Genomic DNA, 23,780 nt, shown 5'->3' on the forward strand with positions numbered 1-23,780 from the left:
TTGGAGCCTTGCATGACTATGCTTACACTGGCGAAACCTCTTTCTTAGATCCGGATCTTGGGGCAGTAGCAAGGCAGACTGGTGGCAGCCCAAGACCCCCGACAACTTCCAGAACTGGAACTGTGCAGTGGTCTGCTGATGCAGGGAGATCTAGCAATGCCCGCCTCTTGTACGGTGGCTGTTCTCTTCCAGATCCCACTGTTTCTAAAGAGCTGTTCGCAGAAGATGACTTCAGTGATTTGACACATGGTAACGTATGTTTTTTAATCCTGTTCTTTCCCACACCTCCACCTCCTTCTGAATGTTACTATTGCTGATGAAAGCCTGGGTGCTTTGAATACCACCCACCCATCCCACTGCTAGATCAGGTTCAGCATATGTTTTCTTCCATGGGACTCACGTGCTCTAGCGTGGGCTTTCCTTTATTTCCCTCTGCAGCAGGAGGTGCAAGTCGTCTGGGATTCCCCTTCCTCAGCTCCTCACCCCCATGCACTATGTGCTGCTGTCCCTCTTGCCAGCCCCATACTCCAGTGGTGCTCCCTTGCTGAAGTTGCCTTGCGCACCTCATCAAAAGCTGTCCTGCTCAGTCCTTGAAATTACACATCAGCTTGGCTGGGGCTCACTTAAGTTACATCTGGGCGTATCTTGTTCAGTCATAGGAATGTGGTCCAAGGTAGTCCCCTAGAAAGGTGTGGTGGTGCACATTCACTCCCCATTAGATCTTGTGCTCAAACTATGGGCACTGCAGTCTTATGCTGCAGCAGCAGCATTGCTGCTGTCAATGAGTGCTTTCTTTTGGGTTTCCAGGGGTGGGTCTCTCAGCAAGAGGAGTCAGTTCCTTAACTCCACATACCTGATCTACAGGCTGGCCCAAAACACAGGTGTACCACTGCCCTTCATGCCCTGGCCACCGGGAAGTGCTGCCAAATTAGCAGCTCCTGGGGACAGCTGGATGGAAAGGGAGTTAACTTCTGGTACACTATTTGGCACTTCCAGAGACATCCTTCCCTGGATCCTGGAAAGACCTTGATGGTGCAACTCCACCAGCCCATAGAGTGCAGGTTAGATAGGAAGATGGCATTTGTTTTCCCAGCATTGTGAGCTGCTTCTCTCAGATGCCAGTCCAACTTCAGTTCCTTGCTGTAGGTAGGACTCAGGATGATGAACTAGATGCAGTGTGAACAGCTGAGTGCACATTCGGAAAAGTACGCAGAAACCAAATACAGCTTGCCAGGGAATGAGACCTTAATTTCATGTGCACTTTTAGGTAGCTAGCACTACTGATAGAGGCAGTTTCACCCCATGTTCACTGCTTCTTCGTGCCCCTTTGCTGCCTTGTCTCTTGTTTTGGCAAGAGCATCTGTGTAGCCACATGGGGAACCTGATTCTGATCAAGATCCAGCTGAAGAATAACCCAGCAAAACAAACAAACAAACAAATCTAAAAGCATATTTAGTTTTAATCTGGATCTGTTCCCTTATCTGACTATGTCGCCACACAAATGTTTGCACCAGCACAGTGGAGGAGGCAGGGCAGGAGCAGAAGGAGAAAGATTCTGATAGAAACAGAGAAACTGCTTCTTAGCAGCAGTGTCAGGCCATGCCAGCTGACACTGTGAACCTACACCATGAAATATTTCATCTTCCTGTCTATGGGAAATGATGTTGACTGATTTCAAAGACAACACCGTTTGTTAAATGCTACAGTAAAATAATTTTTTTTTGCCTTTTTTTCTTAGGACTCAGTCAAGTTATATGTGGGAACCCCACCAAGGCCCTGCGTGCAAGGAGGCAAAAGCTAGGTGTATGTTTATCTCTTATGTTTTATATTCCTGCCTGCTGACCCCCAGAAATCCTGGGATAAACTGAACTCCCACTGTGGCTTGTGGCAGCTCACTCTCTTCCGTAGCCCAAAAGCCCCCCAACATGCAATTGGCCTTGAGGAGGATGGAGAATCTCTTGCCTTGATGTTACAAAGATGCCCATGCGCTAGCAGCAATTAACCATCAGCTGTAAAGGAACACAGGAAAATCACATATTGGCTTCTGTTGGAGCATTTCCTGTCATCCTGGCTGAGCAAAGCGCAAGGCAGGATTGCAAAATTTCATGGTATTTCCACAACAGTTCTTAAGCAAAAGTCTTTTTTCAGCAGTTTTTTTTTTTGATGTTAGCATAAATAGTCGGATGGCTAATGCTGCAAGGTTGTTCCTATTGATGGAACAAACACAGAGCCAACGTTTGTTCCTCTTGGCAGTGGGGTGGTAGCCCAGCCCTGCAGGTCAGCCTGCTCATTTCAGCAGTAACTTAGTGAGATGATACCCATGTGTGTAACGAGGTGCAGTCTGGCTCATCATGGTTAGCTTTTGTGGGCCCTGAGGTCCGGCACAGCAGGGATGCATGTACGTATGTTTAAAGAGGGTGTGCTAAATCAGGGAAATGGCTGCATCACTGTGCTGTCAGCAGCCTCACTTAATGCTGACAACAGATGCTAAAGAACCGCTGGAAAAACTGTGTCCCTCCCTTATCTCTCTGCTGCCACTGCCTGAGCAGTTTTTTCTGAAACAAATTTGAACATTTCAGTGAATTACTGGGTGTTATAAACTAGGATGTGGAAGGGGACGGTGGTCATACACGGAATGATGCAGTTTCTGTGGTCTTAATATGCTTATTGGTATAGATGCTGCAGGCTTATACGCCAGTGAGAGAGAAATCAACATTTTTGTTACTGCCACCCTGGGTTCCTCAAGCTGTTAACAGTGCATGCGACTGGGGCGTGGGGCTTCTTAAAACTGAAGAGCAAGAAAATGGTGAGGGGTGATCTGAAAACTGAAGAGGAATAGCAGACTTTGATGCCTTCTAAAATCCACAATCTAGAAATTGAGCTGGGGAGAGCTCCTGAGATTATCAGGGGAACTTCTGTCATTTTTGCAGCCACCTGCTATGAGCCCTTTGAAACTGTGCAGTCTGAGGACAGAAAACATTTACAGCTCTGGAAGAGGAGGAGCTCTGCACCAGGAAGACGTGTTCTCTGAACTCAGAGGACAGAGAGAGCAGCACAAGCGGTGAGACGGCGGGTGAAATCTTGTCGTGCAATAAAACGGGCATTCATTTTCTGCTGGAATAATAAAATAAACTCTTTGGCCACCTGGTGGCGGTTTCGGGGAATAGTCTTGGCCTCCTACATCCCTGTCCCTGCGGTGGCAATCAGCCCTCCCTGCTGGAGCATCTGCGGGGTGGGCAAGGGAGAAGAAACCTGGGGGAAGCTCTGACCTCTCTCTAGAGCAGGCTGAAGACCAACATAGGCAGAGCGGGCTCACTTGCTTAGTGAGAGCAAGGAAATTACTTTTCATAACTGGTAAGGCATTCTTGGCCCTGAGAGTGTCTGCCTTCAGACAGTAAAAAAAGTGAAAGTGGATGAGGTTTTCTGCAACCATCACATTGTCCTAAACAAATGAAAGGTTGAAAGGAAAATAATGCCATGCTGAGATTCTCCCATCTCATAGACAGATAACAGTGGGTTTGGAAGTAAAAATGGCTTTATTTCTCTGAGCTTACTTCACTGTGTAGTATTTTAAATCTACATTGTACTAGCTTAACTTTAGGACACTTTCAGATAATCAGACACAGGCAACTTAGATGGTTGATCCATTTAGAATGATTTTCCAAGCTGCACTTGGCTGGCTGGATATTCACAACTTAAAAGCTAACTAAAGGTGTGATACTTGATGTCCAGGTTCTTGCAAGCTGGTCAGCAAGAGAAAGACACCCAAGCGCTGAAGGTAACTCTTAGTGATGAGGAAGAGGGTGAAGACTGCAGCCTGACTGACAGCGGTGAAGATGAGTTGAGGGAGACCTGTCATGAAGACCTCATTGAAAGGATTTCACTTAATTCTTCTTGCCACTCCTGTCGCTCCCACTCTTCTTCAGGTACTGGACCTAAACCTGTGGGGAAGGGTTAGCATCCGGTAGTGGCACATGCTACTAAACTTTTGTAGATAGGTGTTTTATAAGATCTGGCTTCTGTGCTCTGGAGCAGCAATTTGGAAATATCATTGCAGAGCCAGACCCTAAGTAATCCGTTCCAGTTTTTAAGTAAGACATGATGGCCAGCTGTGTTGACCATTAGTTGATGTATTTCAGCATGGATCTGTAGAATTAAGAGGAACGTTACACCATCTTAGCATCAAATCTAGAGGAAGGACATGCCACCGTCTTTTACCTTGTGTCATTAAATTATGACAGTGCCAACTGAGCTATATTTTACCCGAGTTGGCACTGATGGAAGTAATGGCTGAGCTAATGACTAAGGTTTAACTGGGCAACTGGGGATTCTGGAAAGGTATGCAACCAAAGGGATGCATGTATCCAGTAAAGAGTTGAAAAATGAACCATGCTCTTCCACTCAGGAACAAAGCCAAAGGCCACTCTGAAACTGCATTTACATGAATGAAAGCAGAATTCCTGCTCTTCACTACTTGTTGAATATCATATTTAAGAATATTAGAAACATTAATAATGTTTTTTCCAAATACGTATCAAGTAGATACATATCATATATCAAATACATGTCAAGTAGCTTACAAAAGTACAACTTTAATCTAATACTATTGCTAATAATAACTTTTTTTTTCCTCAATAAATATTAGCATGTGAGGTTTTGTTTTACATTTCTTTCAAGGGCAGAAATGGATCTATTAAAATTTGGAAAAATATAATACATTTTGGATAAAACAGCAGTATCATTAAACTATTCAAAGCCTTTGTGTATTAACAGTAATATAAACAATATCTTCTTAACAGGAACAGAAGCTGTTTGGAAAAATCTAAAGGAATGGCCTATTGTCCAGTGACCACAGAACTCTTAGATTATGATCTCACGATCTCTTTAGATTTAATCAGATCTTTTATAGATTTAATATCTTTCTTTAGATTGAGCATGATTTATTATGATCTCATCATTTTTGTAGATCGAGTAGACAACACCCCAAACATCTTACAGCATGCCGGTGCCATGCCCTATAGGACTATGAAAGTGAATGGTTGCACATAGATCTACACATCCTGTAACCAAATCTGCTAGGATTTGGATACAAGATTGATGGAGTAGTTTGAAATCTAGTATTACCTAAGGTGGGGGTGAGGGAGCAGATGACCCAGATCCCAAATCACAATCAGCTGGCCATAATAACAAATAATCAAATAATCACAAACACAGTAGTCTTTGCCCACTGTCACTAACAGACATATGTGTTTTGCAGGGCATATATCTCATAAAACTGTAGGAACTCATAGACTTTATTCAGGAAGGCAGTTAAAAATACACTTGACCTCTGTGACTTGAGACTGTCAAGATTTGGAGAGGTATTTAAATGCCTCAACACTTCACTTCAAAAGTGTGTCCTATCCAATGTGGTTTTCTTGCAGAAGAACTTGTTGCTGGAAACAATCCTTCTGACCAGGAAAAGACAAGTCATCTGAGCAAAACCACTCTTATGTAAAAGTGTTTGCAGCATCAGATCTATATAATCTGTACTCTTTGGAAATCACCGAGTGTTATTTCAGGCTGTTGAGTCAGGCATACCAGTCTTTCAGAGTGTCTTTAGTGAAAAACAGATAAAAACCCCTATGAAATTTAGACATTTTTAAAGCATACAGTATGATGGAAGCTGTTCAGTGAAAATTTTAAATCAGCTTTATGTGGTTACCTAAGCAATAAAATACATCCCCATCAATTAGGAGTTATAAAGCTGAACTTTCTGGGCCTGGGTTTTGGTGGCACATTCTTTAGATTGTGTTCCTGCCCTGGATCCTGCACATCAGGTGCTTAAGTACAGTTGGTTCTTTTAATAGACAAGAGCAATCAGATCCCTGCTATATATAGAGTGGTTTTAAGCATATATACATGCACGTTATATTCATAAATCAGCAACAAGATTTTTCTTCTCTGTATGTTGCACCTGAGGATTACATGGGCTAAAATATGACCAACCAGATAGCAGCCCCGCATGTAGTGCAATATTTTCCCTAGCAATCAGGCACTTCCCATCATTTTAAGGCTAATTTCAAGATCTTTTCTTACACCTCTGCCTCTGATTAAAAAAAAAAGTGGATCCAGTCATCTGTGATTATTCCTGTGCCTTGAATTTCAGATTGCTGGATGGGGTCCTCAGGTATTTAAAACAAGTCAGTGTAAACTCTGGCCAGGAATGATGCAGGTGTGATCCTGCTTGAGAACAGGAGGATCAGTCAGCTGTTCTGCTGCTCTTGAGCTACACACAGGTCCAGTTCCAGTGCTTGGCACATCACCAGTGCTACCAGCAGGGAGGCTGCCGAGTAACCCAAACCCCTGACTATCAGAGAAAGCAATTCACTAAGGACAGCGTCACTGTGTGCTCCGTGACACATCTGCCCACCCAGCTCCATTGCACAGCGTTCTCCAAAACTTTTCACTCACTGGGTTGGTCAGTTAGGAGTATGATGAGCTGCTAAATCACTGCACTTCCCTGCCTGTTATAGATTCGTCACAGGCTCAGAAAGGCACAGTGTTCTCCAACCTGAACCATTGTGTAATTCCGTCCCCTCCAAAAAGCCCTTCACCTGCATCTGTAATGGGTGTTGCAGCAAGACCCTGGAAGACAAGGAACCACAGGTTAAGATGCCTAAAAATACCCAGCCAAGAGGAGGACAAGCAGTGGACACAGCGATGCCAGTCAAGCGGTCATCAAGAAACTTCAGCCCAGCCTCTGGGCAAGGAATTTGCTCTCCTGAGCCAGCACAGCTTGCCAGCTGCCTCTGGATCCCAAGGGCAGTGCCAGCGTGCTGGGAGCACTGGCCAGCAAAGTCCTATTTCAAAACCAGCAGCTGTTGAACACATAAGCATCAGGTATGTGCTCTGCCGGCAGCGCTGCCTGCAGCCTGGCTGGGGAAAATAGAAGGGTCTTCACAGCAGGAATATGCAGACTTCTGTGTTGTCTCTGGAGTCTCCTGCCTGTTCTGTGAAAAGAACGCCTTTTATTTGTGCTGACCTTTACCTTTGTCTGTCTAATGCTAAATTAAACATTTTCTCATGTTCTTTATAGCTTGAGTGTTGGAAATTTTGTATTTTCTTGAATAATAGCCCAAAATTTCCTGTGTTCTTATTGCTCCATTCTCATTCCCCATGCAAGGCAATGCCCATGTTTGTTGCAGAGCTCTTGTAGTGGCATTTTTCAGGACTCTCCTCGGGTAAATCCCAGGACAAGTTCCTGACAACCCACTCAAGTGTTTTTCCCTTGAAATTTACATTAATTCATGTTAGAAAGACCTTTTGAAAATAAAGTAGGCATTAGAGAAGTGTCACATGCACCAAAATGTGGTTATTTCTGAACCTGCTTACTGTAAGATTAGCATTGTGTTGCTTCTTTGAAGAAGTAAAACTGAGTTGTGACACGAGACCTTGATTCTGAAGTTAATGTGGTCATTATAGAGCAGTATAGGCAGAAAGTGCACGCCTTGTGTGGGAAGCTGGCGTGCCTTGTGCTGCTCCCAGGCCTGGCAGCTTTCAGTTCAGTTTTCAGAGCAGGAAACAGCAGAGCTGATGGGGAGAATGCAGATATCCAGACCTGGAGTGCAATTTCACTGCAGTGTTTCTCTCTTTTCTTCAGGTCCATCATGGATGAGAGCCCTCCTGGAAACATCAACCACCAGCAGCCAGCTGTCTGCTCATCCACAAAAGCCTCAGAGAGGTTTGGGCTGATGAATAGCACTTGGCCTCTGACTGCCAGGGCCATGCTGAAGTCATTGCCAGACAGACCCACTACCTCAACAACATCTCAGAACAAAAGTCCCCAGTCCTAGAAGATACCCAGGTGGCAGCATGTGTTGGAGTCATGTACACAGCACAGTCTTGAAGGATGGATGCTATCTTTCAGCTGCTTCTGCAAGCTAAATGCAGAGCTGTGCAAGTAGAGCTGTTCAAACAAATGACATGATTTGCCTCAATTAAGGCTACAGCTCGTCCAGAAATGCTTTCTTTAAAGAGCACCCGCTGATCAAGAGAAGAGCTAATCAATCTCTTATTACAGAAAAACATGGTTATTTTTGCAGCCTTCATGCACTAAAACAGAACAAGTCCTAACGTATTTCCTCTCATCCACACCATGCCCTGCTCTGTGAGTCAGGCAGGGACACAACCAAGCAGAGCGTGGAACCTGCAGTTTGTGGAGTGGGCTGGAGGAGGTGAGGGACACAGGGCATTCCCTCTCACGCTCAGCCGCCTTGACCTAGCAGCAGCCCCGCAATGTATCTTTTGCAGCTCTGGATGTTTAACTTGCAAGGGACAAAGCCGGGGACTTGAGAGGAAGCATTGCCTGGAGAGGGTTGTAAGGGAGGGGTGTGTTGCCTGAGGAAGAGCCCAGGAAGGCTGGGTGGATTCAGAGCTTATGTCCCCACCGGCACTCACCCCATTCACAGGCATCCAAGGTTCTTCTTGCCTGCATCACTATGGGAGCGAATACTGACCAAGTGGCTCATCCCAATATTCACATTTTCGTTTGCTCCATAGCTACCTGGAAGGATTTCTCTTGCTTCCTATGGGTAGACATTGCATACCAGAATTTCATTAGCAGAGCTGACCTCTGTAAGTACATCAGAGCATCCCCTGCATGTGCCTTTAGAGTCAGGTGTCCCACCTCTAGTTTCTTTAGATCAAATAGACTTTCCAATTTCATATGACTGAATAATTTTAAGTAATGCTGCAGCAAAGACAAGGCAGAGAAGTAAGGGAATAATCTCTTGCTTTTTCAACAGGGTATTTGCTTTATATTTGTTTGAGATACAAAACATCTGTTTTAGTGACTGCGGGCCCTGAGATGTTGATCCAAATGACTGTGCCTTACAACTTTATTGCAGTCTGAAACTAAGTGTCATCACATTTTTTTCCAGTTTGAATTACTGTTAGATATATATTTCTAAATCAGTTGATAAAACAGTAATTACATGATGAGTTAATGAAATGGTTTATGTCTTCTTTCTACTGGTCAGCTTAATGTAGAGAGGCAGAATAATAGAGAAAGCCCAAAACTTCATCTCGTCATGGTGATACTTGCACCACTTTCTCCTACAAAATAGTCTGGAACTTGAAGACAGTTTGCCCAGTTTTGGTGAGTCCTAGAGAAAATCATCCATCAAAAATCATTAAGAACTATGTGGCCTGTGATTCTGTGTGATACTATAGATGCAGGCAGGATTTCCTGTCAGATGTTGCCTGGCAACAGTGCCTGTGTCCTTTAATGGGTTCCTAAAATTGACTATTTGCCAGTGTCACTGACCATGACCATCACCAGAAAAAATTTTGACCTTGTAAAAGAAATAAGAAAGTGGCAGCACAGTTTTCAGAAATGCTCTGTGCCCTCCCCGCCTGCTTGAAGTCTGTGGCCCTCGCTGGCAGTCAGCACTGGGGACAATCAAACCCTTCTCTATAGCCAGGGTCGTATCAGTGGGTGATGAGAAGGATTGTCTTCTCCAAATAGTCAGAGCCTCCTTCTCAATTTGCATCTTTGATTTCAAAGGGGCGGACGGAAAAAAAAGCATAAGTGAGTTTTTGTGCGTGGAAAGTGGGGCAGCTAGACGGGTCTGCATGCATGCATCTGCAGATGCAACACTTGATACAAATCTGGAAAGTACTCTCAAAAGCGCCTGTGAGCTTGTCTCACGGCAAACACAACTTGGCTCTGTACATGTGTGGGGCAAGGAGCTTCTCTGTGGTGCTGGAGAGGGCTTGGAGAAATGGTCAGAAAAAAAAGCTTTGCCCTCGTGTGTGGGAAGTGAGTCGCTGAGGGCTTCATCAAAACAATTTAACTCAGCGTTTCTTGTTTTAACTTCCCATCAGGTGACCCAGTGATAACTCTCAGGGGTGCAGCCAGTGTGTGACGTTCAAAACAGGCACCCCACTCCTTGCTAACCAATTCTGCTGCATTGATGGCCTAACCAGGACAGTGGCATGCTGTCTAGTGGCATGGCATGTGTGTACAGAGACAGGAGAATGTGTCCACTCTACTATTGATCAGTGCATCAGTGGGTGACCCAGCAACTTCTCAGGTGCATATCGGTAGGGATGGGTATGTAAGATGGGCTTGAAGCCATGTACTTTTGTGTTCTGGCAGTGCCGCCGTGGGGATTTAGCGTCCAGAGCTGACTTGAAGGCTTGAGGAGTGAAGCAGTTGGCATGAACTCTGTGACTTTAGTGGCACTGTGTTGCAGCAGAAAGCAGCGATGCTGAGAGCTGGGAGCCCTGGGGCACTTGCAGGGCAGCATCTTGATGCCACTTTCCTCATTTGAACCTCTGGGTTATGTGCAGGAAAGCAAAAGCTCTCCTCGCAGATGGACCTTGTGAGCAGGATGCCCTATGCTCATCTGGGAGGCGTGCTCAGTTTCAAGCTGCACTGCTGTCCATGTGCCCAGAGCACAGGGCAGGAGGACAGGGAAGGATGTTCCCATGCTGAGCGAAGCGACAATGCTTTTCCGAGGTGGATCTCCAGCTGTGTTATCCATCAGGGCAGAGACTGGTTTTGGGCATACAGAGAGGAAGGCAAAGTGACTTGGCAACAGAGCAGTGGCACCAGTAGGAATCTGACTTCTCTCCATCATGCACACATCTTGTTAATATGGTTTTGGCACAGGGAGTAGAGGAAGACTAATTAGTTCTCAGCACATGAAAGCTTAACAGGTAGCAGAGCCAAGCATTGGTGGACAGCTCTGTCGAAGGCATGATTTTTTGCATGCCACCTTCATTACATCCTTTCTGGGTGATCTGACCTGCTCAGTGGCATGTGCAACAGTATGTGCTCTGAAGCTAAATGCGTAAGGAGACCCCGTGCCAGGCTGTTGTGCATGTGGCAGCAGGGAGGCTTGTTAAGAGAGCAAGCTTGTGATCACAGCCCGACCCAACAAGGAAGAAGGACTGGTAGTCTCCTCTCTGCCAGTAGTGGGTGCACCTCACGGTTTCCCAGAGCTTCCATGCTGTTGTCTGTTGAAGCTTCCAGGACAAGCAAAATAAACAGGCCTGTTGCAGATCAGATCTGCACAGCTATAACAGATCCACAGAGGAAATTATTGCTCTGGTTTTAGCCTCTGCTCATCCACCTTTCACCTTTTTCATCTAGAAAATGTAAAAGCCAGCCAGGGCTTTAATAAGCTAATTAGAAAATGTCAGGTACGATGAGCTACTTGTGAATTTGATTCTCTTGGCCCAAAAGGGAAATATATGGGGGAGTTTCATCGTGTGTTTTCTTGTTGCTGTTTCCGCTGTTAAACTCCTAGTTGAATATGGACAAAGTCATTTAATGAACGAGTTTATTTCCATCCCTGCCTTTGCAGGCTCTATTAATATTTATCTTGGTGGGATCCTTGCTTCCAGCTGGATGCAACCAGTTTCAGATGTATATTACTAGGGTCCATCCCCTCATTCTTGTAAAGGGCCAGGAGCTGCTGATGCCTTTAAGTATCTCGCTGCCTTAATGGGATTTGCTGCCAGCTGCCAAATTGATATCTAGTGTGTAAGCAGAGGAGAGGACGAGAGCTGCTTCCCCCTCACCTATTAATAAATTAGCACCACAGGGAAGAGTTTTCTGCCAGGAGTTAAGTCTCATCAGTGCATCCTGCTAAGGGAGGGGGTGATTAGCTGTGGGCAGCTGCCCTGCAGGGAGCAGGGCTAGGAGCGAAGGGATTTGGCCCAAAGTGACAATGCTGTGGCGTTAGCAGGAGCACGGTCCATCCAGCAGGCCTCTCAGCATCACTTAGCTGGTGTCCCGCGAGCAGCTCTGCTCAAGTGGCTGGTGCTGCCCTGCATACTGAAGGGCTCTGCTCAGCTGGAGCTTTAAAAAACAATGGGAGAAAGAGGCAGGGAGCTGTGTGCCAGCCAGTTATTTCAATGTCTAAAAATCCTTCTTCCTCCTGAAGGAAGCGCGTCTGGAACAACATACCACCCAAACACATGGGCCCTGACAAGCAAAGGTGGCTCCTGCTCAGACTTGGATTGCATTCTGCACCTCCTGGCTCTACAGACCCCGGCCTGTTGTGGGGACCTTAACATCACATTTGGGGGTAGGCCAAAGGGAACACTAGCCCTGTCCAGTGTCCCCATCGCAGCTGTGTGCACAGCCCACCTCTTGCACAGGGCTTGTGGCTGTCGTACTTGTTACCGACGACATTACTCTCATTGAAGGCTTGGGGTTGCTTTGCACATGGAACAAATTCATGTTCATTGGTGGATGAAGAGGAGGAGAAAGTCCGGGAAATGTTAAAGAGGGAAAGTCTCATACACACCTCCTCTTCAAATACATACAAATCACAGGTCAGCTCAGGATTATTTCCTACATGGTTTCTTGGCTTACCACCATGTTCAGAGCCTGATGTGCTCGGGCTCGTTGCCATGAGCAGTGTGTGCACCCATGGTAGGACATGGATGCTTCTGGGGTATGATTAGTCAGATGCTCCAGTAATGCCAGTCTCTCCATTGATAAAACAGGGTTTGAGGCGGCTTGGATATCTGCTTGTTACCATCCAATGCCAAGTGAGATGAATCCTGCCCTGCAGTAATTTCTCGGTGCGCCAGAGTATCCTGGACATTTTTTTTATTGTTGGCAGCATCTTGCTCCTCTAAAGCTCCCCTAGGGAATACTGGAAATATCCTGGCTGAGGCAAAGAACCAGCCTTGAAGAGTGGAGACAGCACAGGAGTGTGTGAATGCTGGGGCAGCATGCTTAGTGTCAGTGTACTCCTCGAGCAGGCCTGCCAAGCTTTTGGACCTTCCAGGGAGGTGTGGGCACGTAGGGCAGGACAGCGGTGGGGCAGCAAGGAGAGCTTGTCCTGGACTAAATTCAAGGTGCCACTGCAGCCTGTGAGCTGGTGCTGCAGGTGGAGAGCTGGCCCACTGCAGATGCGTCTGGGAGAGCAGGTCTGCTGCCTGGTCCCCAAAAGAGGGGATGGCTGTCAACTCTGTCCCTGAAGACAGAGATGCTGGCCAGACTTTTAGAAACCAGTCGAGCTAGTTGGGAGGTGACCCAGGTAGTGGAGATCCTGCCTGAGAGGTCTCTTGCTGTCATCAGAAGAAAAACAACCTTGTGGTGACAGCCTTGATCAAGCCTTAGGGCAGTGGAGTAATTTTTCAGCTCTGCACTGGCTTCCTACAGCCCGAGGACAAATCGTGTGATCTGAGAGGAGGTGTAGCATGGTCTTACACGGGCAACACAAGCAGGGACTTGCTCTGACCCGTCCCTCAAACAAGGCATCCGTCACAGGCACATCCTTTCTCCATCAGAAACCTCATTGTGCCTGCCCATCTCCGGCTGGAGCTCAATGTGATTGTGCTAAAATTAAGGGAGTAACTGAGATAATTTTTTAAGCATGCCAGGGGAACACGGCCTTGCAATGGGATACTCCTGCATGGCACAGCACAAACCAGAAAAATAAAATGTCAGATTCCTGGATGGAGAGTTGCACTATCATTTATAAATGTAAAACTTGTGCCTTAGGAAGAGAGTGACTGCACACGCAACCAGGCGAGCCGCCACTTCAGCTGAATTTGAAGAGCAAGAGGAACATCCTTAAATGGACGCTAGAGGGAAGAAGAGAGTCTCACAAATGTAACTTTTGAAAGTAAAAAGACTCAGAAACCAAACCCAAGCAGCTCCAGAGGGTCTGAGAGGCATTCAGCACACAGCGGGCTCACATTTTCTTTTTTACCTTCTCCATCATCCAGTGTGCTGGCCTCACGTGATGCCCCCAAATGCGCTATGCTGGTAATGGCTTGCTGTATTTATTTGGAAGTATTTCATCAGGAAACCCGCAATGCCCACAAAATGTGGTGGAGAACATCCCGGACCCCTGCCTCAGCACTGGAAAGTCACAGTGCTGTAGGCCATCTGATGATGCTACGTGCAATCCCAGCATGTCTTAAAGAGATGATCTTTGTCACAGGCCACAGCTGCAAACAGGCTCTCGACTGTGCATGGCTTGAGTCATGCCCTGGGCTCACAGTCCTGAAAAGGTGAGCATCTTCTAGGGTCTGAGTATGGACCTGTCAGCGCTTACCAGAAAAATGCTGCACGCCAGGAGCAACAGCCAGGATCAGGACAGGGTTGTCTTCTCCAGAAGGAGGGGATTTCCTGGATTACCAAATCTTCCCCAGTTCAGAAGCTCAGTCCCAAGAACTGCTAGGACCCTCTAGGGGAAGTCTCCTGCTGCCTCCCCGGATGGGGCTTCACAGGAGTAGTGAGGAATTAAAAATATTCTTAGGTCTTGCAGGATCAAAGCAACAAATATCTTTTTTACCCCTGATGATCCCTAATGGATTCATTTTTAAATTGGGAAAAAAGAATGGAATCTAAGCCAAAAAACTCTCTTTTCCCTGATTTGTCCTATCCATTTTATTTTATCAAAGAAAAAAAGAGGTATTAACTTCCCTGCTCAACTGCTATTCCCCAATCCTGATTTTTTGGATTATGAAGCAGGCATCCAAACACAAACCTTTGGATTAGATTAGCGGCGTTGAAAAACAAACGAGAGGCCCTTGCTGCTGCGGAAAAAGTGACAACTTTACCTTAAGACTGAGCAATGTTGCAAGTGATTTACAGAGGAAGATGAGGAGAAGGAGGGATCGGCTTTGGATCAGCTGCAGTAATTCATGTTGGTTTTTATAACCGCCTCATCAGAAGGCACCGCCATTGCTGTGCGCTGCACCTCAAGCACACAACCAGGTGGGCGAAGACACAGAGGTGTAACCCAGCTGGATGAAGGCCTGTCTGCACCCTACCTGCACCAGCAGAGAGCCAAGCTGCTGACCTCCAGTCTGGGGGCAGCTTCCAGAAACCCCCAGTGTCTTCTGGGTGGCTGAGGTTTTGGGTCAAGGTCTTCTCCCCCGTCCGTCCCCAGCAGAAGGCTTGGGCACCGGTGATAGTGCTAGAGAGAAGGAGCACCCCATCTGTAGGATATGAGCCCAGGCAGCAGAGCAGGAAGGTTGTAAGAGTCAGTATCACTGTTAAGTGTCCAACAGGACCCTGTCCCAGCCTTTCCCTTGGTGTCATCTTCAGCTCTTCCGTCTGGTGGAGTGCAAGGGGCAAGGAGACAGGTTCATAGCAGAGATGGGTGATATTTGAGCTGAGCCCAACAGATCTACTCCTTTGTGACTTTCCTCAAGACACCTGACAGAGCAGGATGTGGATGCTGAATGCCTCATCTTGAGCCCTGCGTACCCTGTCCTCTCCTCTGCTCTCAGCTTCTTGCTCCCGTTGTAGTCCTGTCCCTTTTCTCTCAGGTCTCTGATGTTCCTGCTCCTACATCAAAGCTCTCCTGCAAGCAGCATGACCTCTTCACAGAATCACAGGCTGGTTGAGGTTGGAAGGGACCTCTGGAGGTCATCTGGTCCAACCCCCCTGCTCAAGCCACCTAGAGCCAGTTGCCCAGGAGCATGACCAGATGGCTTTTGAATACCTCCAAGGATGAAGATTCCACACCCTTCCTGGGCAACCTGCTGTGGTTGAAAGAGTGTTTGCAGAATAACGTTTCTGGCAGTGGGTAGGTCTCAGTGCTTCCCCTTCAGAGGACCAGGACTCTCATTGCATGGCAGAACTAGCTGTGTCCCCATCCTGCCTCTTGCCATGCCCAACTGCATTGAGGTGCTTTGGGTTGGGAAAGGTGGTCATCCACACAAGACCTGCCCATCTCAGCTCTCAGGCACTGGTGGCCGATGCTCCAGGAGCACTACACAGTGTCAGACTATGCTGCACAGTACCCCCTCCTAGGGTGATGCATCCATGTGTCCAGGTTCTGGAGCATGGGGCACATGGGATGCCTGTGTGGGAATGCTGCCAGCCCCGAGCAGGAGGCGGCTGTGCTGCCAACACATATGGGCAGGGATGGAAAGGGGCTGCATTGTCATGCTGGCATTTGGGAAGGTGGTCAAAAGTGCAAGAGGGGAACTTTGTGTGTGTGCACCTCTGTGTATTACTGTCCATGTGTATGTGTCTGCTCCCTGCCAGGTACTGAGACCTGACGGAGATGGCTCTTTGTGGCATCACTGCCACTCTGCCCTGAGCCAAGAGCTGGGGACATGGGAGGTCAAACCAGGGCTGCAGGGGTGGTTCAGGCTGCAGAAAGGGCTTAGCCAGCAAGACCCTGATTGCTCCAACTCAGCCACTGCCAATCCAATGCCAACATGGAAATAGCGAAGAGCTGCAAACGCACTCCTGCTCCATTTGCAGCTCTTGGCAGGATTTCTGTCTCCCGCTGCATGCTGGAGCCAGCACAGACTCCCAGGGAGGCTTTGGCAGAAAGGCTGTGAGAATCCTTTCATTTGAGACGCCCCAAGCTGTGTCCTACCCCAGGGCACAGCCCTCATCTGCCCTGCCACAGCCCTTCCCTGGGTCACCACAGGCGGAGGAGATAAGGACCAAGCAGCTCTGCAAATCTCAGCCTCGCTGCTTCCCTCTATTTTGAGATGTCAGTGCAGTGGGGAGCACCTCCAGGTTCAGTTGTGCTGTTGGGTCACTCCCACACCATAAGCAGTCAAGCAAGATTTCAGCCTTGTAGGAAGGCAGGAGAAGTCCTTTTCTCCTGCCTGTGGAAGTGTGTTACCCAGGCAAGTCCTTGAGCAGCACCCTGAGGTGCATGAGGCAGGGGGTCAACCCTTTCTGGCAGGGCCAGTGGTTTACAAAGCATCAGGCCAGATTCCCAGCTGGTGCAAACTGGTGTTGCCTCCCTGATTTTCACCCAGGCCAGCTCATATGTGCTAGCTGCAGAGCGGGTCCCTCACTCTCCAAGCACTGCGCCTGCCTTGACAAAGATCCTGGGATGCTGGCAGGGTTTGACTGGTTTATTTAATGAGCGCTGGGGCTGTGGCCTGCCACAAGTGATTTATTCCTGTTCTGGATCACAGACTTTGAACCGTCTTTCCTATTTCCAGTGCTTCTGGTGCGGCTTTCTTTGAAGCATCATCGCTGTTCAGCAGCGATGCATGTTCAAGTGGGGTACCAGAGCTGAAGGACATCTCCCAGGCTCCCATGGCACCCAGCAGGTGCTCAGCAGCTGTGCCCGTCTACAGCTGTGCCCTGCCCACCTCCAGGAGACATTGCTCAAAGTTCTTGTCTTCAGTCCAGGAGCACTGTGCTTTGGTCCTGGCACATCAAACCAGTGGGTCCAGGGCTGCCCATCTCCTGCTCAGGCAGATGTTGGAACTTTTCACTGTAGCCTCCAATTTTTTGTGATGAGATCAGGTTGGCTTTGGATGAGAGACCCAGGGACACAGTGGTGTTGATGTAGGTCAGCAGCCAGGTGCCGATTCACCTGCTCTGAGGATATTCATGGTGCCGTCAGGGAGAAGGCAGCAGCAGACAAAATAAATACATCTCAAAAGCAGGAGAGAGCTGAATATAAGGGAGCATAAGAATATCTTTGCAGAGTGAATCCTAACCCCCTAACCCCTCGCTCCTGCTCATGGATCGTCTCCAGTTGTAGCCAGTAGCAGATGCCCAGGGAAAAGCCGTCAGAGCATAGGAACAGGACAAGAAACATTTCCTGCTTGTCTGGCTCCATCTCTGCGGCCACCTGCCTGTTGCACAGGACAAGCAAACATCAAAACGGGTTTAAAATGCTCTCCCAGCCTCCAGCAATCTGTAGCTCAATAGCTGTGAATTTAATCAGTGAATTTAAATCTTTGCATTTAATACACAGCAGATATGGTTATATTTTTCTCCATTAAGTTTCCTAGGCTTTTTCGGGGGAAACAGGACATCCCTTCGCCACTTCTTGTCCCCATGCCACAGCCCAAAGGTGGCCTGCAGCTGGCATGGCTGCCAATGGCTCCATGTTTCCAAAGATGACTTGTCATATATATATGTTTTTTCAAAAATGAAAACCTGGAATAATAACAGCCGTGAGAGTATACAATGTTTGTTTTCCAAGCAGCATGGAAATTAAGAAAGGCTATCATTGCTCCTTGTTCACACACTGTTAATCACTTCCAAATTTCCCTGCTCTCCCCCGTGCTGCTGTGTGTCACCTCTCCCCTTCTTCGTGGCTTCCCCGGAGCAGGCTGTCCCCTGGAGGACCTGTCCATGAGGCTTTCCCCTTCGGCTCTGCTTTGGTTTGCTGGAGCTCACTGGCACATCCCAAAGCTGAGGGCAGGTGTTTGCTCCAGCTCTGCAGTCTCCTGCCAGCAAGAGCAGTGATGCTTCATGCTGCTGGTCCTGTCTCCCTGTGCAGCCCCGGACATGGGCTGCCAGCATCCCTAGATAAGAAATTTGGGTGCTTTCCCTCCAAACTGTGGCGTGCAGACACTTGGTGCTGCAGCGTTAACACCTGCCACCCACAGCCCCTCTGCCTCACTGATGCATGGAAGCTTCTGGCCCCTGCCAAATTGCAGAGCGAGCAGCAGAATCAAGCACGGGAGAAGAGACCAGGGGGAGCACACCGGGCCCCATCACTCCTCCCAGCCAGTGTCATCCTCTCCCTGGCATACCCATGCCCCTGAGCGGGCAGCGGGCACCATGTGAGATGGGTGAGCACCTGGTCCTGCGGATGCAAATACTTGCACACAAATTCCTGCTGGGGCTGCGGAGGGAAAGAGCTGTCCCAGCCGTGTCCCCCGATGCCCTTGCCACCCGCCATGGTGCCGAGTGCCGCTCTTCCCCGTGGCTCAGCCCTGCAGCAGCCCGCCTTTTCCTTATTTGTTTTTCTCCCCTTGAGAGCTATTCTTTCCCTCCCATATGCTGTAATAATTACAAGTGATAACTTAACAGCTGCTCTGCTATTCCGGGCTCAGCAGAGCCACGCGCCTCCGCCTTCCCTCCCTCCCACGGCTCCGGGTCAGCGTCTTGGCTCCAGCAATCAGGGATTCCTGCAATTTCTGCCACTCGGGAGGATCTGGACCCTTTTCCCCTCCATCGCCATCTGTCTCCTGCCCGCCCGGCCAGCATCGCCAAGGGGGATGGAACTGCAACATCCATCTGTTACCATGGAGAAAGCTGAGCCAGAGAAGGGATGCACCCCACATCCCGGGTGAAGGCCAGCAGAGAGGGGGCGAAAGGGATTTTCTTTGTATATTTGTTTTATTGCCATGTGTGCAGTGTCACTCATGAGGTCTGCAGCAGGTGACAACCACTACTGTTGCTCACAATGGACAATACCTCCTAAAGCCCTCTCGCTGGAAGAGATGGTGGCCTTCTTAGACCTGGTGTGGCAGATGCCACCATCACAGCTGGTGGACCAAGTCCACATAGCTCAGATGAATGCAGTGCTGTCCCTCCTCCCGTGAAACAGTGGCAGTGCAAAAGCGATTACATTAAAAAAAGCTTCTTGGGTTCAGCTACTTTGGTAGCAGCGCAGCACTGCAGGCTGCAGCCAACTGAGCTAAAAATGGCGCAGAGATGGAGAGCAGAGCAGAGCCAAGCAGCCCAAATGCAGCTCTTCCATGGTAAGCAATGGTAGTTGCAAAACCAGACTCGTGTAATTAAAGGTTGCATCTTGTGTTGGCCTGGGCTGATCCCGGAAAGGCCTTTGCTGAAGAGATAATGGAAGAGCAAGGAAGCTGCCCGTGGCCTGGAGGTCCTCCTCACTGTCCTGTGTTGCTTGCTGCTCCAGCTGTGTTGACACACGCACACACAGTCCATAGCCCCCCTAGGCACGCTGTGCCACCCTCAGTGTTGCACCACACCGCATCCCGCTCTGGCAGCTCCCAATGAGTTGATAGCCCCCCACGCAGTATCCTTGGGGTCCAGGGTAGCACCCAGCACTCCTGGTTTGGGTGTGAAAGGGTATTTTTCTCCCTTTGCAAGAGATTTTTGCCTATGGTTTATCCAATTGTTGAAAGCTCCACATGAAAATTCATCAGGATGAGGTGTTTCCACCTGCTCGCCGCCAAGGGAAGAGCTGTGTCTCTGAGCATCCCAGTCCCACCCCACTCAGCGAGGCTGCTGAGGCCAGAAGTGCAGCTCCAGCACAGATGGGGCTTCCCAGGAATTTGTCCAGACAGGCTGATCTATGGCAATGGCAGCGAGACGTGCGAGTCTCAGCTTTACATCGGCTCATCCAGCCCACGAAAGGCTGCGCTCCGCTTCCAAGCAGTGCAAAGATAACGCCTGCCTGCCTGCTCCCGTGCAGTCCCATACCAGCCGCTTCCCATCTTCCAAAGGCAGCATTCCCAGCAGTTCGTGTTGCAGGGGGCTCAGGACAACAACGGAGCCCCACAGCAACCTGAAGCAAGTGACTGTGGCGTGGCCAGCACCTGAATTCATTTCTGGCAAGCTGGGTGCAGGCCGGCTGTCTGTTCTTCCTCCCTCCTGTGTGCCTGGCTTTACTGAGGTAGCAAAATGCTGGGGATTAAAGACAGGATTTGACAGGCTGAGAGAGCTGGGGTTGTTCAGCCTGGAGAAGAGAAGGCTCTGGGGAGACCTTATAGCCCCTTCCAGTACCTAGAGGAAAGATGGGGAGAGACTCTTTAACAGGGAGTGGAGCAATAGGACAAGGAGTAACGGTTTTAAACTGAAAGCAGGTAGATTTCAATTAGATACTAGGAAGAAATTTGTTACTGTGAGGGTGGTGAGATACTGGAACAGGTTGCCCAGGGAAGTTGTGGATATCCCATCCCTGGAAGTGTTCAAGGCCAGGCTGGATGGGGCTTTGTGCAACCTGGTCTAGTGGGAGGTGTCCCTGCCCATGGCAGGGGGGTTGGAACTCAATGATCTTTAAGGTCCCTTCCAACTCTTACCATTCTATGATTCTATGATTTGCCAGAGACACCAGCCCACAGTGGCCCTGGCTCTTCTCACCCTGCACAAAGACCTCGTCTCCACATGGAGATGTGTACCACACAGCAGGTGACATCTTCCCCTGCCACCAGCCAGCCCATCCTTGCAGGCAGCTGATCCTGCGGAATGCCTGGGATGGGTGTCTCTAAGGGATAGAAGCGGGTGCTCTTTCTTGTGGTCCTCACAAAGTTGTAAATGGCAATAAAAAGCAGGAGTGTGCAAGGAGGAGGATCTTCTCAGGAATTTCACTTTCCAGGAATTTCGCTTTCTAGGCTGGTAATGCTACTGCTGGCACCACTTCAGCGTGGCAGTGGGCAAGGTCAGAGTCTGTGGCCAGGGCTTTTGTGTGCACAGAAGGTTTTCACAGAGCAGGGTGACACAAAAATCGCATCCCTCTGCTGTTGGGTTGGCAGCTGCAATGCTCTGCCTTGAATTACTCTCCACACAGAGGGCATTTGGAAGAGGTGACGTGGTGCTTATCTGAGCTGGCTTTGATGCTCTGCAGGACCACCAAGCACAGGCTACAGTGCTGGTGCTGGTGGCACTGGGACACGCTGGAGGACCACTCACCAGGGGAAGCAACACGTGCCTCGCTTACACCTCCCACACGGGAGTAGGCAGCCCGGGAAGAGGCAGCTTGAAAAGCCTGTGCCGTCTCGTACAGGCGAGCTGGCAGCTCCATCTGGCTCCCCTTTGGTGGAGCTCTCTGAGGAGCTGCCAAGGGCAGCCGGAGGGGTCTGTGGGTGGTGTGCCAGGAGCAGGCGAGGATGAGGAGGAGGAGGAGAAGTAGGAGGAGGAGGAGAAGGAGGAGAAGGGGGTGGGATACACGTGCCCCACGCTGCCAAGTTTCTCTTGGAGGGTGCTAACCCATCAGTAAAGAAACCACTCTGTCCCATGAGAGGGATGGTGGGTTTAGGGCCCATTTATGGGGTGTTGCTGGTGCTCAGCTGGAGGGGAAGGTGCTATGGGGGCTGCAGCTGGCTGGTAAGTGGTGACCCGGGGACATGCTGAGCTTCATGCCCAGGAGCTTCAGCGCACAAGTGCTCTGAGCTGCCGCACGCATTTGCCATACAGTAAAGTCTCTTTGCAGCTCTGCTCATTTTCACAGGTCTCACACTTTGCTTTTACTCTTCCAAAAGGCAGTGAAATTTTTTTCTTGAAGCTAGTGATGTAATAGCAGAGTCCTCATCGCAACAGGGCAGCTGAAGTATTTGTTAGGATAAAAACACATGGGGTATCATCGTATCCCTCACCTCCCAGAGCCCAGGCTAATTCGCAGCAAAATTAGTCCTTATCTCCATCCAAGTTTTGCAGCAGAGTAACTGTAGCCATTTGGTTATTGGTTTCTCTGTTTCAATCTCTTTGATCATGTGCCATGATTAATCTGATCTCTACGAGGCGGGATGAGTAGGAGTCAGAAGCGAAATTGTAATCGTCTGTGCCTTTGGCATGCAGGAATGGAATAATTTTGTAGTCTCATGTCTGCGCTGGTAGCTCTAGGAAAAGCCTCCCTCCATCACTGTAAGAGCTAACAACGCTGTGCAAGGCTGAGGGACGCTGATATAAATGGAAATACTCGGGCCCAGGTACCATCACTGCTCCTTGTTTGCTCGTTTTTGCAGGGTGCGTGCTACAAACCACCATGGTCAATGCCTGCAAACCGGCTGGCGTCAAAAGGCTCTGGACACGAAGTCCATGATAAGCTCCCTACAATCTCACTGGTGCTTGCTCTTACCTGCCACATCACGATACCAGGCAGCTATTCCCCAGTGCTGTGTCATTGCCTGAGTCAAAGGAAAATGAGTTTTTAGTGGGCTGGGAGGAAGGGGGTGAGTGGAATGGGCATGGAGAGGTGACACCATGCTGCCCAGCCCTGCCCTGGCTGTCCTGGCACTTTTTCCTTGCCAGATCCCACCAGTGCAGTGCTGCCACTGGTTTTTTGCTATCCTGACAGATGGGACAGAGGTGTTTCCCCCGTCTAGCCCAGGCCACCCTTGCCCCCACCGCAGAGCATTCTGCCTGTTGTGCCTGCCCAAACCTGAGTCTCCGTCACAGCCTTTTCTGTGTTTGAAACATCTCCTCAGCCTTCCCTTTCCTAGATAAAATAATCCCAATTCCTTTACCAATCCCTCCCTGACCACTTTTCTCCCCATCTGATTGCACAGCTCTCTTGGAGGATTTCTTACCTCTTGAAAAGCATTACCAGCACAGAGCAGAGATAACCATGCAAGGGAACTGTTTTACACCATCCAACACGGCATGATTAACCCATACCATGGATTATGCTCAAAAGCACCTTTTCTATAGAAATTCTCCTCTCCATCCTGCATTTGTCCCAATTATCAGCCCAGCAAGAACATCCTCCGTTTGTCCAACTGATTATCCCATCTCACCTCACCCTCACTTCTGTTGAATTATGGTTGGGGAGGGGTGTTCCAGATTCTTTCTCTGATTTCTCATGACCACTTTGAATCATAATGCCTTTCAATCCGGGCGATTCTTCTCATTTGCTGTTATCTCCAAACTCAATACCTGAATGAGTTAACAGTTTTCAGCCCTGTCTGTTTTGACTTGAGCAAACAGTAAATATGCTCTGTGCACTCCTTGTATAGTATTTTTCATCTCTACAATCGTTCCCCAGACTCACCTATGAGAATGGTTTATCCATAACAATGCCTAAAGTCTTACTAACATCAAAATATGTTGTCTCTTGCTTTTTCCCTCTCCACAAAGCTGATGGCTCCACCACAGGAGGTGGTTGGATGAGTTTGACACAGCTCACCTTCAACAAATCCCTGTTGGTGATGGCAGGGAATAGTTTACACTTGCTCCGCTCACCAGAGAAAAATCAAGAACCAGGTGAAAGACATGAGAAATGGGGGCTGCTCTCCATCTGATGTTTGGCTCTGTGGTCTTGGCTGCATTGGAGAGGAGCACAGTATGTCGTGCCCGGTCTGACCAGCCTTGCTAATGGTGCATGATAATAAGGAGATCTGCTATG

The 23,780-nt window shown here is 48.7% G+C and overlaps 1 protein-coding gene across 1 annotated transcript in view; it reads left to right on the top strand.

Moving 5' to 3' along the window:
* The window catches only part of LRRC56 (leucine rich repeat containing 56), a 51,539-nt gene extending 43,704 nt beyond the window's left edge, over nt 1–7,835 (top strand). Inside the window, exons 7-12 of the mRNA XM_074149942.1 lie at nt 49–249; nt 1,739–1,803; nt 2,931–3,061; nt 3,733–3,926; nt 6,516–6,882; nt 7,643–7,835. Of these exons, the coding sequence (XP_074006043.1) occupies nt 49–249; nt 1,739–1,803; nt 2,931–3,061; nt 3,733–3,926; nt 6,516–6,882; nt 7,643–7,835 (1,151 nt within the window). The remainder of the gene's footprint in view (nt 1–48; nt 250–1,738; nt 1,804–2,930; nt 3,062–3,732; nt 3,927–6,515; nt 6,883–7,642) is intronic.
* Nucleotides 7,836–23,780: the final 15,945 nt, after the last annotated feature.

This window comes from Numenius arquata, chromosome 6, assembly GCF_964106895.1.
Source record: "Numenius arquata chromosome 6, bNumArq3.hap1.1, whole genome shotgun sequence".
NCBI classification, from domain to species: Eukaryota; Metazoa; Chordata; class Aves; order Charadriiformes; family Scolopacidae; genus Numenius; species Numenius arquata.